This window comes from Lipophrys pholis, assembly GCF_963383615.2.
Source record: "Lipophrys pholis genome assembly, chromosome: 9".
Taxonomy (NCBI): Eukaryota; Metazoa; Chordata; class Actinopteri; order Blenniiformes; family Blenniidae; genus Lipophrys; species Lipophrys pholis.
The window spans coordinates 21,906,918-21,923,520 of record NC_137639.1 but is presented as its reverse complement, the minus strand read 5'-3'; the positions used below and the strand labels follow the sequence as shown (position 1 = coordinate 21,923,520).

Here is a 16,603-nt window from a genome sequence, read left to right as displayed (position 1 = left end):
ATGGAATTCAGCATCGACACGATCAGTGTGACATTCAGGAATCAACTGTAGATTTAAAAAGAAAACCCAACAACAACCTTGTCTTCAGGCTTCTGAGGAATGATAAGGACAGAGGTGGGCGACAAGCAACGTCTGTCAGCTGTTATTTTATCTTTCTGTAAGACAGCATAAGGACGTTTCTCCCTTTTGACATTTGCATCCCACAAGGGAGGCGCAGAGGCAGAGAACGTGACTGAGCATGAGACACAATTACACCTGTTCAGCCAAACATGAAACGCTCTTTTAGTTTCGGTCTCCCTGAGCTGGTCTGAGTTGACCTCACATCATCCGGAGAATTGCTCCTTCTTGTTTGATTCCTCTCTAAGCCACTGTCGAGGATTTGGGACAAAGATTAGCGCCGAATGCTGAAATGGGCTTTTGAGTTAATTTGAAGCCATGTTGATTTTCTTTTCTGTGGCATGCAACTGTGTCCTGAAATATTCAGCATGTGAGATTGTCCTGATTTGTGAACCGGAGCCCTCCCTCTCAGTACAGACACATCCACTAACCATCCCGAGGCGCGCTGTGGTGGCAAACAGCATTTGGGGACGAGGTAAAAGAGCAAGAGCTGATTGTCTGATGCTCAAGCACTTTTGATTTGCGTGTGTTCTGCAGGTGCACAACAAAAATATTACCATGAGCGACATCACATGCAAACAGGTGTATTCAAATAAAGCTTTTGTATGTGTTTGACCATGTTTGCACTGTAGTTGTCTGATGGAAACTGTATCGTTTCCATGTTTGTTTTCTTGAATTTGCTGTGGAGTGACTGGATTACGCACTTACAAGTAATCAATCTCCATACATGCATGTGCGCAATGTCTAGCTTTTCCCCTTTCACGTGGGCAAACCTGTAATAGGTCAGGTCCAAAGTGTTCAACTGACACAGGAAAGTTTTCCCATCCATTGGTTAATCCTCTATATATGCTGGGTCACGTGGTCGGGTTACACACTGGACTGGTCACCAGTTCATCACAGGGCAAACACACACTTACAGTCACAATCAATACAATCTAAAGCCACACCAACTCATGTCAGATCTGTTTTGGACTGTGGGAGAATACCAGAGTAGCTCCACACCAACCCCCGTTGCATTTTCTCAAGACGGGGCAGGAGAGTTAAGCACTACACCACTCGAAAGTATTTTCTCTCACATAAAACTACTGTGGTTTTGGTCCTTGTTTTCTACATTATCATTACCCACCATATGTCAAATACGCCTATTATCAGGGTTGACACTTTATTGCTTTTCCAGTCTAATAATAAAGGTCAAGCTTTGAACAAAAAACAGCTCAATGAAATGATTGACGACACGCAGTATTGACTGTGAACAGGACCTTGCTGAGGGGTGTCGCCAGGCTGGGATGATAAAGCAGCTCAAACACACACAACCACATCAAAATCAATTGTTTGTGAAAGAAATTTATTGAGCGCGTTGGGTCATCAGAGCTCGCTGTGCAATGACAACTCTTTTTATCACAAGGCTAAATTACAAATTTCATTAGCATGTGCGGTGATATGAATGATGTTTCAAAAGAGAAACACTCTTAGTTACAACAAAGTAAAAAAAAGATGTGAAAGGCAGTGTGGAAGTTGCAGGTTTTGTGCAGCCTTGCAGCAAGCAGATCATTGCGCAGCTCCCCAGCTTGAAACTTTAATTTTTGTGCTTCTCTGTCGTCACTCTCAATGTGTCAATTTTGGCAGTGAAAAAATTTCAATTTCTCTGAAACCAAACAGCCAAGAGACACAATTAGAAGGCCTGGATAATGAAAACAGAGCCACATTTAGAAGCTACAAATCCCAATATTTCCCTGAAGGATTGAGGGGAGACGATCCAAACACGATTCCAAATGGATAACAAAGCGGCTCCGCGACGGCCGAATGAGCAACTGTTATCAGGACAAGGTCAGGAAGCCATTCGAAAGGTTCATGAGGATTTAGGGCCGTTGCCACTGGACTCACCTGAATTTGTGATGCCCGAGGTCACAGAAACAAAAAATCATGTTAGCAGAGTTTGAATCCATTGATCTTCCTCCTTCAGTAGAAAAGGTAAACTGTGTCCAACAAACCCCCAGTTGGTCAAAGACAAGACAAATCTGGCTTACAAAATAAGATGACAGTCTCCAAATTGATTCGGCTGTATAAATCCCCCTGATCATGCAACAATACAGCTACTCTCCAGAATATTACAATATTCAAGAAAAAATTTTTTTCCTCATGATATAATTCAGATTAAAGACACATACACTAAAATATTTCCAGTAGTTATTTTATTGTTTTAAAAATAATTTTCACCCACAAGTCATGGAAATAAAAAATGTTTTCAAAATAATATAGTGAAGTGGTAAATGCTCTCACAGGCTGGGCCTCCTAAACATGCATGCGAGGTTCATTGGTGGCCCTAAATGTGAATGTGTGTGGTTATCTGTGTTTCCTCTGTGATGGACTGGCGCCGTGTCCAGGGTTCATCTTGCCCATAGAGCTGAGATTGGCTCCAGACCTTTCATAAAATGAAATTATCAGGAAAAACCTACAAAACACCTCACTTCAATGAATTTTTTCAAATATGTTTTAATGAAATCTGTCATGAAAGGCTACTTTGGAAATGGGAGCTATCAGAGGAGATATGATGACCAAACTCAAAGGCAGGATGTAGAGAAAGTGAAGACGAGAGAGACAAATTGAAAAGGGATTTACAGTCTGACCCGTGTGTGCTCATCTCTCCTGTTGTGGGGTCGCATCTGTGACCGAGCTTATGTTGTGTTTGTGTGTGTTTTTCAAAGAGAGAAAGAGAGAGGGAGGGAGAGAGGGAGAGAGAGAGAGAGAGAGAGAGAGAGCGAGAGAGAGAGAGAGAGAGAGAGAGAGAGAGAGAGAGAGAGAGAGAGAGAGAGAGAGAGAGAGAGAGAGAGATTACGCTGGGAGCCAATAGTGGGAATGGGTGCATGAAAGAGCAAGTGCAAGAGAAAAGAGAGAAATTAGGTCAGCGATCTACAATCTACATAGAAAAGTATTACGTTAACATGAGATTTTTCATTTCATTTTATTGCCATTGTTTTTCTTTAACTGTCTTTTTGTTTCTAAATTGAATGCACTTTGTCATCATCCCTATCTATCTATCTATCTATCTATCTATCTATCTATCTATCTATCTATCTATCTATCTATCTATCTATCTATCTATCTATCTATCTATCTATCTATCTATCTATCTATCTATCTATCTATCTATCTATCTATCTATCTCGGCTAACTTTCAACCTCACAGCAGAGAATTGTGTTTTGTTTTGCTCAATAAGCAGTTTTCTTTCAACGTTCCATCGATCCACTTTAATATGTTTGATTAAATGTGGGTTTTATTCGCTGCATGCTCACTGTGACTCTTGGCATCTGTTTCTCTGCTCAGAGTGGCGGTGGCCTGTCTGTGATATAGCTCAAAGGGAGAACGATGATGGAACGGGAGGGGGTGGGGGTGGTATGGGAGATGGGGGATGTGGATCAAGCAAGAGGGCAGAGGGCTTGCACTTTCATTGGCTGCTGTAATCAGGTGGATGATGTGGATGCGGAGCCGCAGGGGCAGGAGGGGGAGGAGGAGGAGGAGGAGGAGGAGGAGGAAGAGTTGTAGCTGGAGCTTATAGCACTGGTGATGAGAGGCTTTGTAGCAAAGTCATGTTTTGTGTCAGATTCGTACGAGAACACGTCTGGTAATGTGCAACTGGGACATAAAAGATGGAGCAGGCTTTACTCCCCCTCTCTTCATCTGTTAGTGCTCTCCTGCTGTTTTTCTCCCTCCGTTTCCTCCTTTTTTCATCCATCAGCCTCCTCATATAGACATAATCCTACAGTGTTCATCGTACAACCGTCCGCTGCCATTTGTCTTCATGTTCACTTCTTTCCTTTGGCTAGTTGAGTCTCCCTTTGTGGGTTTTTTTTCAACGTCTCCTCACTACTGGGTGCCTCCATTCTCCCTCTTCACACCTGTTTTAAAGTGAAGCCAGCTCTCCGAGACAAGTGAGAACACCAAAAACCTTTTATCTGTTTATTCTTACACTCTTCCTCGTCTTGTATTTCTATATTCTCCTCCCGGGCTCTTCTGCCATCGCCATCCTCTACGCACACGCGTCACACACACCAATACAGTATGGCTAGTTTCAGACATGCAACATGTTTTTGACAAGGTTATATAAATAAGGTCAAAGGGATTTGCCTCCTCTGACCATAAAGAAACACACAGTGCTCCTACAAAGCACTTTAACACATATCAGAGGACTAACCTCCTGGGTCAGGTGTTATCGGCTCAAATACAAGAAGTCCACTCTGTTCCAGAAAATACACACTCTGTATTTGGCTCGCAGGCAAAGAAACACCACTTTGAACGATGTGGTAGCCTGAGTTAACACAGACTCAGGTACGCACACACTACACACTGCACACACTAGTTTTGAAGCCTTCCTGCGACATCGGTTTGATTTTTATCTATAGATTGATTTATATCCTGCACACACAGCTCCTTTTATACTTGGTCCCAACAACCACATCTTAATCCTCATATCCAAGTAAAACATTGTAAGGGTTCTGCATTTTGGTCGCATTTTTGGTGCTGAAAAGAAAACACAAGCATTCAACAAACAACATTGTGTTTCTCAGTAACTGTAGTTTGTGACTCAGACTAAAATCCATGACTTTCCTGAGGTGAAAGCAGCAAACCACAACTGTCTTCGACCCCTCCAAAAAAATGGATTGATTTCCCTGATAGGAACCACGATTCCTGTCCTCACATTGATCAGCATGCAAACAGGTCCAGGGCCCCACCAGTAGAAAATCATGCACACGCACACGCACATGGACACGCACACGCGCACGCACACGCACACAGTGTGAAAATGGCAGCAGATCATCCTGGAGGCAGTTGACTCAATATTCTCGTAATCCTGCTCAGGACGAGCTCTCGCTGAGGTTGCTGGCAGGCAGCAGCATGAAGCGATGTGTCAGTCACCTTGAACCTCGGCGCTCAGCTGTCCTGTTGACATTAACAACTGGCACATTTCATAGACTTTCCACCGTAAAATAAAATGCGTCGGTTCGGGATAACAGCCTACAGGTTCAGATGGTATTTCTGTGGGTTTATGTGTGTTTAGAAGAGTGAAACAAATATGATCCTGCTTTAAACTTAATTAATTTTACATTACTGGCGGATTGCATTACTTGTTTTCCGGATACTCCTGATGAATAATGTATTGCTAAAGTAGCCCCTGTTTTGTCTTCGGCGAATGTTTTAGTTGAGAGTGAATCAAACGAGCAGTGTGCACAGCCAGTTAATTTATTTTCACTTTTAAACTTTTTCAATAAACTATATGACATTAACATAACTGATTATTCTTCACGTTTACATAAAGAGAAGGTGATGTTATCAAAGTAGCTTTTTATGGGTTTAGAAAGTCCTGGAGCATTATTTTGTACTGTTACTTTTGGAAAGTTTCTGATTCTGGCTCGTTTCCATGTTCATTTTATCCAGTTTCCTTTCACAATCTAAAGGGATCCTGGTTGGGTTCATTAGTGAATAGAAATTAACTGTATGATTGGGTGTCTGTTCCTCTGCTATGGTCATTTGAGAACATTTTAACACGTTCCCAGTCCTTCCATAACCAATGAACTAGTTGTTCTACTGTAACTTAGAGTCCGGGACTTTATTGAGATAAAAAAAACACTTGACCTGTCTCAACCTGCTTTTACATCATCAGTCACATTCACTGATTCACACACACACACACACGTGCATACACACATTCAAGCACCAACGGCGACGAATGCCATGCAAGGGGCTCTGGGGTTCGCTGTCCTGGGTGATGACATGAAACTGCAAACATTTCTGTTTGTGTTTTCAAAAGCTCATAAAGTCACTCTGAAAATCATTTTCTTTATTTGCACAGTGAAAAGAAATGCCATAAAGTGTATGAACTGTTTTTAATCTGTGCTGGAATACTGACGCAACCTGAAAGTGGAATTGATGAAGCTAATATGCTCCTCCAATCACTGATGCAGGGTCAGTTTGACCTTTCCTGTGTGGCTGAATGGTGGTTTTGCTGCTTTCTGCTCACGCGGGGCCACTTCCCCTGTAGACACAAGGAAATGATAGAGCGGGGAAAAGCCGACAACAAACAACGGACTGCTGTGTTTCGGATGAACTTTCGAACCAAAGGCCACCACAAGCAGAGCTGCAATTGACACACAAACCTCAGAAACAGCCTCTGCTGAGTGACTTTGTTCTGGGCCAACGCGATAAAAGGACAAAGTATAGTAACAAAAAAAATGCTTTTTTATATTGTTTGTCAGAGTTGAGCCATTCACAAAGACTCTCTCCATATAACAAAGTCTGATGTGGGTTGAACTGCTATAACAAATACCAGATGCTCGTTTGTGCACCGACATTTTACTGTTTCTTTTCAGTCTTTTCATTTGCATTCAGAGCCCGTTATTGATGAATATGTCGCCTGAAACCAAAGTTTATAGTCAATGTTCACACAACAAACTTATCTGACAGTTTCCCGGCTCTTCATCTCTTCTTGGACCTTCAACTGAAATGAATAATGTTGGTTAAACTTGCCGTTATCTTCATCTGTAGTTCAGTGACGAATGAGAAATGATGACAACTCTATGATTCAGTAAGAGGACATATGGCAAATATTGTTTATCAGCTGCTGATCTGTAGACGCACTAATCTAATATTGATACTTCAATATATTGTACTGCTTGTAATAATGGTATTATTAGTATTTCTTTTAGAATCTCTGCATTGAGCCCATTCTATTCATCACCTGGATTAACTAGACTGGTGATCCCTATCAACTGTAGGATTCTAATCTGCAAATCTCCCAACACCAGCTCAGTTCTTTAACCTCCAGGCCAGCACTGTCCCACGTAATCTGCCTGCTGTTTAAAAGTCTCAATTCACAGCTGGGAACTCACACCATTTCTATCATTATTGAAACCTTTAAAAAGGGAAGCAACAACAGTTCAGCTCTGACCCATTGATACTCCAGCACCTGGCCATCACAGTTTCATCCTCCACTACACACAATATAAACACGTACAAAATAAACTTTCATTCAACTCAGGGAGACGGGGTGATGCGACCAGCAGAATGTGTTTGAAGGCAAAGGCAGGCTGTGCACAAGGAGAACATGCAACCTCATGTTGCAAAAAAGGACTGTGACATAGAAAGAATAGTATGAGGCGAGAGTGCTATCCACTGCACATCTGTGCAGCTATGAAATCAATCCATACATAAAACTACAAAAAATTACTATCGCGTACTTTACAGATACTTTCCTTCAGTCTTATAAATGTGCTTAAAATGTAGATATGTTGTGAAAAGAATCAAATGCCTGGTAATGACAATGCAATTAAAAGCAGATAGAAAGCAACATCTTCTTTGTGTAGTTTTTGAGAAGAGTTCAGTTGTGGCTCACGTGTTTGCTGACATCATCGAAATATGTGTAAGAACGTTTCTTTGGCTTTGGTGTAAGCAATCACATTATGATTATGTGTATTCTCCCTTCTTTATTCACTCGCCACATTCAGTAGTCCTTGTTGTCAGACGAGCTCTCAACCCCGCTGCCTCAACTGGAGTAATGATCACTTCATTTTCATGATTGTGCACTGTGAATAAACTCCACCACCCTTGTGTCTCCTCTGCTCTGCAGCTTGTCCGGTGGGCTACTTCAAGTCAGTATCAGGCTCCACTCCCTGCTCAGTGTGTCCACCCAACAGCCGAACCAGCCAGGAGGGGTCGAGTGTGTGTGAATGTCGCAGCGGCTTTTACCGGTCGTCCAACGATGCCAACTCCTCTGCCTGCACAAGTGAGCTTTGTCTGTTTGTTTGTTTACGCCGCGCTCTCTGGGAGGTGTTCAAGGGGCCTCAATGGAGTCATTTGTCATCGAGTCGGACTGTGAGAACCAAGACACGCAGTTGAGGAAAATCCAGTTTCCTTTTATGGAAATTTTATACTTTAAATTGCCACGACAAAGAAAATGTGTTAAGCATTAAGTTTCTGAGCACACTTAGCTTAAATTGCCTCACCCCCTCACTGTGTAATGAAGTTCTTTCCATTACTTATACTTGGACAAATGTCTTTGCCAGCATGCAGCTTCTATCATATCTTAAACTTTTTAGCAGATGCTCCCATCTGAGTGTCGACCACTTACATTATGTATGTCAAACCCCTCCCGCCGTCTCTGTCTGTTTCCTCCTCAGCTCCTCCATCTGCTCCAGTGTCTCTAACCTGGGAGTACGAGAGTGGAGACGGCGGCGTTTCATTAAGGTGGCGTCCTCCGGTGGACATGGGCGGCCGCACTGAAGTGTGGTACGGGGTGGTGTGTCGCATCTGCCCCTCGGCCACCTTCACCAACCCGGCGGCGTGCTCCTGGTGTGGTGAGGGCGTCACCTTCAGCCCCTCGAAGACCAATCTGAAACAAACCAAGGTCACCCTCAACAACCTGCTGACCAGAGTCACTTATCTCATACAGGTGCTGTGAAAACTGCCTAAAAAGACTCTGTTTCATCACCACTACTGTTCTGTCTGCACTCCTTGCTCATCTCACTTCTCAATGGATGTTTCCACTGAACTATTGGAGCCCATTAGGGGTTAAGGTTAGGAAAGGGGTTTCGGTGTCTTTACGAGGAGGCGGCTTCTCTGTGCTGAATATTTTCATGAGTTTCACATCAGCAAATACTCACAAACATTTATTATTTAACTTGATGCAGCTCCACTAAATCATGGCTTATTTCTTATTGATAATGGCAGATTTTTTCCATTTACTGGTGTTTGTTGTTCTGACGTAGCCAATGCTGCCAGTGCCCGTCTTTGTTTCTCAAACATTGAGGCAGGTCACAAACGTAAATGGAAAAAAAGCCTTTGAATGTCACATCTGTGTGCTCTTCACATTGACAGGTGCAGGCCATGAATGAGGTGTTGGCTTTGAGTCCCTTTCCTGCCCGATACACCAGCATCAATTTCACCACGAGCCAGTCAGGTGAGTACGGGACAGAGAGGATGAAAACGATGAGATGAAAGAGAGAAAGACGCTCTGATGATGACGACGACGATGTTTGTGTAGATACTGTGTGTGTCTTTTTTCCCTTCCCCTAACCCCCCTCTCTAACCCCCATTCCCTCTCTTTCAGCCTTTCTGCTCCATCTTTTCTTCTCCTCCTCTCTGGACAGGAGGTTGCTCAAGGTTACAATATCCTGTCAGAGCTCATTGTAGTCACTGTGCAGGAAGAAAGGAACAAATGAGAGATGGGAGGACAAAGAGACAGACAGAAAAGAGAGATGAAACAGTGAGTGGGGGGAGGAGAGGAGAATGGAGCATTGTGCAGACCAATTATGCCATTATACAGTTTTTCTAAGGCTCAAAATCAACATTAAGAAACTTTCAATGAACCTAAATTGTTTTAAGTTCTCTCATGCGTGCTTGCAGCGTCCGCTGATTAAAGTTTCCTTTAACTGTTGTAGTGACTGTAACCAGATCCTGCTCAGTGCTCCATAAAAACTCCCACTCCACTCTCAAGCTCCACAGAGAGGGGCCTCTCTAGGTTTTGTGACACTGCCCCCATGTGGTCGCTGTCACTTTGAGACAGCTGTGTGATTTAATAGCAGCATTCAAGAACGGGGAGGTGAATAGTGTCTTCTTCTTCAATGTATTTTCCCACTGGAAAAGTTTCTTTGAAAGCTTCTAAATGTCTTCTGATGTCTCACATCTCTCAGGATAGCAGCAATTTTGGTGGAAGTTAAATGATCTCCAGATGCACACAAATAAATCCCTTTCATGCTCACACTCACATAAATTGCAGTCTCATGACTGATATGGTAACAGAAACAAAAGTAATGGATTTACAGCAAATGTACATTAAAAAAAAATTGCTCTCTTAGGCTTCATTTCATAAGTGATGACAAGCTTGTTTTTATCTTTTATCTTTTTATCACAGCAATAGTTATAAGCTGATGAATCCTTTCTGGTCCCCCACAGTTCCCAGTACAGTTCCTATGATGCACCAGCTGAGCCGTGCTCCAGACTCTATCACTCTCTCCTGGCCTCAGCCGGACCGGCCCAACGGAGACATCCTGGAGTACCAACTCAGATACTATGACAAAGTGAGAAGTCACGTTTCACATATTTGAGCATGTTGGTCTTGTTTGACCACAACAGGTGTAGAATGAAGTTGACTTTTATTATGTCCTCTGTGTCCCCCAGGGTTCAGACGTTGATAGTGCGCTGAGTGTTTTCAGTGAGACAAACACGGTGACCGTCACCGCCCTGATTCCCGGCTCCATCTACGCCTTCCAGATCAGAGCTCGGAACGAACGAGGCTTCGGCCCCTATAGCAACACCATCTACTTCACAACGCTGCCCCTGGGTAGGACATTGACACCAGAGAAATCTGTTTTCTCTCAGTAATCTGGCCTGTATAAAAACAAAGTATGTAAAAGTGAAGTATTTTTTTGTTGATTACAGTCACTACAAAAGTGGTTGTCAGACTTAAGGAAGAGTCACAGCAATGATCTCAGTGTGACCTACAGCGTTTTATTGAAATATAGCACACGAATTAGAGCAATCAGTAATTCTTAGGCTTGGTGGTCTGTGCTGTGGTCTGATACAGAGAGAGGGCTGCTGCACAAACTGCTAAATATCATGGACGACACCCCACATCTTCTGCCTGACCCGCTGGTCAGTTTTTTACGGCTACTTCAGAGGCTGTAATAAGAGCCACTGCAGGAAGTCATCGCTGCCCACCACTTTAACAATACAATAAAATAAATTCTGTGAGCGGGAGACGGGGAGACTTATTGTCTTAATGGCAATGCATATTCAGTTTTATTGATTCTCTTGTTATAGCTATTTCTTGATTGCAAAGTATTGGTCCAGCAATTTCTAAAACTGTCATTTATTCCATTTAGTCCATCTATCTATGATAAATTGACTCCACATATCAAATCGGTTCAAAGTGTTTTACATACATAGTCTATAGTCAACTAGGAACAGCTCTATTCTTCTAAGTTGGAAAAGGAGAGTAGAAGATGGTTGGAATCAACAGCACATATAATTTGTTTAAGAACACTTTTCAGACATTAAAATGCAGCACAAAGTGCTTGACATTTGAAAATCAGAGGCCCTCACTTCATCCACAGACATATTTATTCGATATAACATATTGTCATATGTTGTCAGAATATTTGCATTTGTTGTGAAACACTTGTATGCTTAGTGATTCTGCAGCTGATGACAGATGACGATTTGCATCTTCTCCCGCTCAGAAGAGCATTCACAGCAAATGCAGAATCGACTTCCTCTGCTGGTGGGCTCGGTGATGGGCGGGGCAGCATTTCTCCTTGTGGTCGCGGCGATTGTAGTTGTGGTGGTCTTTCGCAGGTAAGTGGTCAAAACCTACATGCATTTTTCACTGGATATGAATAATATTTGTTGATGTTGTTTAAGTTCATTAAATGATTTGCTTTCACTTGGCAGTAAGAGGAGGGAGAGTCCGTACAGTGACAGACTCCAGAGGTACATCAGTAACAGAGGTGAGTCTGGATGTGTTTCAGTTTCTACAATTATTGTTTTACATTTATTGCCTATTAAATTAAATTTAAAAACAAACAATACAAATTTGCTTAGGAATCACAAGCACTTATTAAAACATCCAATATTATAAAGGCTAAAAAGAACAAGTTGTTTAATTAAATTGACATTGACACCAAATGTCACAAAGTGGCCTTTCATTGATGACATGATGACTTGATTTTTAATGGAAACTATTAAATCTATTTGATGTTGTTGAAATAAATGCAGCTATGGTTTTATTTCATACAAAGTTTCACATATATACAATCCCCTTTCTCCACTCTGCATGATAACAAATAAACCTTAAAGGTTTCCATAAATCATTTTTATTCCAGGAGGTGTCAAGTATTATGTGGATCCGTCCACGTATGAGGACCCAAGCGAGGCGGTCAAAGAATTTGCCCGTGAAATAGATCCCACTCACCTGAAGATTGAGGAGGTTATTGGTGCAGGTAGGCCTGATCCTCCCTTGTATTTCCATCCTGTCTGGGTTCCTGTGGCGACTCTGATCTCCTCCGTCCTCTCTCTCTGCACTCCAGCCCAGTTCGGGGAGGTTTCCCGGGGTCGTTACCGTCCTCTCGGTCGCAGGGAAGTACTGGTGGCAGTGAAAACTCTGCGCTGGGGCGCATCTGATAGAGAGAAGGGGATGTTCCTCAGTGAAGCCGGAGTCCTGGGGCAGTTTGACCACCCCAACGTGCTGAAGTTGGAGGGTGTTGTCACCCGCACCCCCCCAGAGAGGATCATCACTGAGTTTATGGAGAACGGACCCCTGGACAGCTTCCTCAGGGTGAGAACACTTTTATGTCGGTGACTGCCACTGAAATAAAGATAATAATTGGTAACTACTTTATATTTTCAAACATATATGTCTACTTCTTCATCTACTCAACTCCCACACATGAGCAAAGACTTCTGCGGTTTCCAATAATGTCTTTTAACTTGAAACAATCTGATTATATTAGGAAGTCTATCTTACATCCTCTTTAAACTGGTGACATACATACCGACCTCTCCTATTGGATAATCAGTCACTTCATTTCATTTATTTCCTGACCATATATTTTCTTATTATGTTTTTGCATCAGCAGTTTTCCCTTTGGCATGTCATGAAGCTCGTAAAGAACATCTCACAAGGTGCCTAAAGATCTGTTCTGCTGATTGATTTTAGGAGAATGAAGGCCAGTTCAGCGTCCTCCAGCTCGTCGGGATGCTGAGGGGAGTCGGTGCAGGGATGCGTTACCTTTCCGAGAGAAACTTTGTCCACAGAGATCTGGCAGCCAGAAATGTGTTGGTCAACTCTAACCTGGTTTGTAAGGTGTCTGACTTTGGCCTCTCGCGGCTCATGAGGGGTCTGGACCACAATATACCAACATACACCGCCTCACTGGTACGTTCTGGTTCACTGGGATCTCTTCTCTGCGGTCCACTCGCTGCTTCACCCTCTGTAACTTTATTGATGGCATCCATTGGTCTCAGGGCAGTAAAATTCCTGTGAGGTGGACGGCACCAGAAGCTTTTCAACACCGCAAGTTCAGTTCAGCGAGTGACGTCTGGAGCTTCGGCATCCTGATGTGGGAAGTGATGTCGTATGGAGAGCGTCCGTACTGGGACATGAGCAATCAAGAAGTGAGTGTTTATGAGTTTGTGACATGAGAAGGAGAAGTTACTAAGTGTAAGATGTAGTTTGAAGAAGAAAAAAAAAGGCAAACAATGCTGTTTCTCACACAGCGTTTGCCATCATTCATTGAAAATAAAAATCCTGTAGAGCCTCAGTAGTCATGGACTAAAGGATCTCTATCTCCTCTAATTTCCTTCGTCTCTCTGCCTCCAGCGGCTGAGCAGTGGCTTAAAAAAGCACATATGTTTGACCTGTTAAGCCCTGGAGTAATTCCATCACCATGCTTCCCATAGACTCATATATGATGGGATCATTTCACAAGATTCACTTGAAGCTGTTTGTTCACCAATGAAGCCCTGCGGTAACATTGTCATTGTCTTTGTCAGAACTGGATGAGCAATGATTTCACCTATTCCCCTGAGTATTTCTGCAAATCAGGATGCTTGATTTATCTAAAGTGAAAGCATCATATCAGTGCTTTCATGTTGAATTTACCGCTGAAGGGGGAGATGTTTAGCTGCAGGTCTTAATTTAGTTAATGCAAACAGTTCAAACATTAATTCAGGGTTAAAATGTGGTCATATTGTACTGCAGGAAAGCCTATAATGAAATAATGCAATAGATATATTAACTCACTGTCACTGTACGTCTGCGAGGCTGAATATATTTTATGTTTTCTGATGCATTGCTTGTTTCTTAAAACAGCGGGAAAATCAATAAATTTTCAAAAGTAAATGTGAAATGTTTCTATTTGATCATATCAAGTCTCGACACAGGAGAGCAATCTGTCTTCAACAACTTGAACCAATAAAATGCACTCCATCCCTTCTCCCCCTCTCTCGGTTACATAGCAGACACATTTAGACAGTGACAAAACGCCAGACGGCTTAAATTTGAATAATTTTCACCCTTAGTCACCCTTAAGCCCTCAGTGGTTAGTGACCTTTCATGAAGGCCACTTGCACAAGAGTCTGAGTACCATTCGCCCTACTTATGTCTAAAGCCTGGCTGTCTTTATTTGCAGGTGATGAAGGCAGTAGCAGATCAGTATCGCCTCCCGGCCCCCCACAACTGCCCCCCTGCCCTCCACTCTCTGATGCTTCAGTGCTGGCAGGCTGATCGAGGAGACCGTCCAGGCTTCGACTCGGTGCTGTCCTCTCTGGATCGTCTCATCAGGCATCCGGCCTCCCTCAAGGCCGAGCCCACTCGGTGAGACGGCGCCTTCTGCAAACACTGCAGCGAGGCATGTCGGAGGCGGCAGGTGATGTCCAACCTGCTGCAGTTAGGGGGTCTGATGGTCTCATTTTTGACATTTACAGAAGCTGCTCGCAGCCACTGCTCAGCCCCACCCCCACAGACTTATCATCAGTGGCCACAGTCAGCGACTGGCTGATGGCGCTCAGGATGGATAGATATCAGGACGAGTTTGACCGAGCGAACCTGGACACGTTAGACAGAGTCAGCAGGCTAACCATGGAGTGAGTACAGATGCTTATTGCAGTGATTTCAGGGTTGTGTTTTGTGAAGTTGCCACCTTATTTAAAAAAAAAAAAAAAAAGAAGCCAATCAAGAGTCATGAGACTGACTTTCTTCTTTGAGATTTGACTAGAAATGACCGATGGAACATTTTATCAACAGTACCAATGGGGCAAAATGAGATTAAGCATTTCTACCATAAGTATATATGACAATTGTAACTATTGATCTTATACAAATAACTCATGGGGCAACTTTAAATGTGGTTTCAATAAAAAACATTAATTCATTTATATTTTGTTACCTTAAGAAATAGTTACAGTATATAGAAAGTACAGAATATTTACAAATGATGTCTAGTTCAATGTATTTAGAATAATCACACTAGAATCACCTCCTAATATTTAAACCAATAATTTATACATTTTTGGGGAAATTAACTCAGGGGCCTCAAAGGATGAGGATAGAGGTTGATTTTGCCATTCAAACCAATGCAAAGACCATGCTACCACATTGTATTTCACATTGTATCTAAACATTTTAATGTATGAGTGGAGCTCACCAAAACTGTCAAGTAATGTTTAAGTAAAATGATTTGAGTAGAACATCTCAGAACTCCCAATACTGTGAACCTTTCACTTGCTATATGTTGCTCCACAAGGTCATCTGCTACAGGCCCAGCAGCAACCAGCCAGGTGACGAGGCTGGTGTTAAATTACAAACACACCCTGCTGCATGCAAGTTTATCATCAAGAAGATAGCTGTATAGCCGTGCTGTAAAGGCGGCTGGCCTTAAAGAGACAGGAGCTAAAGCATCTTGCAATTATAGTGTAATAATGAACTGAAATGCTGACATAAGAAATCCAGAAAAAAGTGCGCTATCAGCTTTACTGGTGTTCCAATGATTTAAAAAAAAAAAAAAAAAGAAAAAAATGTAAATAATCCTTTAGGAAGTGCATTACAAAGTCATCTAATCTTTCCTCCAGGGACGTCCAGAATCTCGGTGTGAATCTTCTCGGACATCAGAGGAAGATCGTCAGCGCAGCCCAGCAGCTCAGGGCCTATTTGATCCAGGGGCAGGTGGAGGTCTGACCCCCCCCGCGCTGCACAGCCGGTGTCACAGACTGCTTTTCACAACCTTCACAACCTTCTGCTTTATGCATCCAGTCCCCCACCCTCCCCCTTCTTCTTTTTTCTTTTGTGGATGAAGCACATTTTAAGCCAAACTGTAAAAGAGAGTCAGCTGATCGTGCCACTTTTCTGATAAACCCGACACCACAACCGGAGGGGGGGGGAATAAAAAATTTCCATGCCGTCACAGATAACTGGGTAGATGCACTATGGGAACTACAGTCCAGGTCAAAGTGAGGTTAGGAAAGTTACTGAGGGGAAAGATTTTGAAGACTCCTCTACGTTTTTCACTAGATTTCACTTTACTGTTGTCTGACTTCTCCTCTTCTCACCCATTTGTAGTCCGTCTCTCTCATCCTCTCTTCAACTTGAAATTTCCGCGTTCTACCCTTATTGAGAATATCATTGTAAAAAAAAAAAAAAAAAAAAAGGTATGATATTAAGGGAGGTGTCTCCTCTTAAAGAATTGCGTGGGGACAATCAAAGCCTTTTGTCTAATATGTTTTTGCTTATTTCAAAAGTTCAACTCACTTCCGCTGCACCGAATATACCAAATGCTGAAACAACCGTGTAAAACCGAGCAGCCAACGGCGGCCTTATGAGGTCTCACTGTCAATGTTTCTTTGTCTTTTTTTGTTCAGTGTTACATCTACTTGCAATACACAATCAGCCATAACATTATGACCAGTTAAGTGAAGCACACTGACCCTATCATGGCGCCT

At 42.7% G+C, this 16,603-nt stretch overlaps 1 protein-coding gene across 2 annotated transcripts in view; it reads left to right on the top strand.

Annotated features, from left to right (window-relative positions):
- The window catches only part of ephb6 (eph receptor B6), a 42,645-nt gene extending 26,355 nt beyond the window's left edge, over nt 1–16,290 (top strand). The window contains exons 6-19 of one of the 2 annotated variants that reach the window (XM_080471378.1): nt 7,740–7,895; nt 8,290–8,561; nt 8,987–9,068; nt 10,064–10,188; nt 10,289–10,451; nt 11,353–11,464; nt 11,561–11,616; nt 11,992–12,108; nt 12,196–12,443; nt 12,825–13,043; nt 13,133–13,282; nt 14,299–14,483; nt 14,594–14,752; nt 15,737–16,290. In XM_080471378.1, the coding sequence (XP_080327504.1) occupies nt 7,740–7,895; nt 8,290–8,561; nt 8,987–9,068; nt 10,064–10,188; nt 10,289–10,451; nt 11,353–11,464; nt 11,561–11,616; nt 11,992–12,108; nt 12,196–12,443; nt 12,825–13,043; nt 13,133–13,282; nt 14,299–14,483; nt 14,594–14,752; nt 15,737–15,842 (2,150 nt within the window). In that variant the 3' untranslated portion in view covers nt 15,843–16,290. Of the gene's footprint in view, nt 1–7,739; nt 7,896–8,289; nt 8,562–8,986; nt 9,069–10,063; nt 10,189–10,288; nt 10,452–11,349; nt 11,465–11,560; nt 11,617–11,991; nt 12,109–12,195; nt 12,444–12,824; nt 13,044–13,132; nt 13,283–14,298; nt 14,484–14,593; nt 14,753–15,736 lie in introns of both variants that reach the window. The other variant, XM_080471377.1, reaches the window with a different exon arrangement.
- The last annotated feature ends 313 nt before the right edge of the window (nt 16,291–16,603 follow it).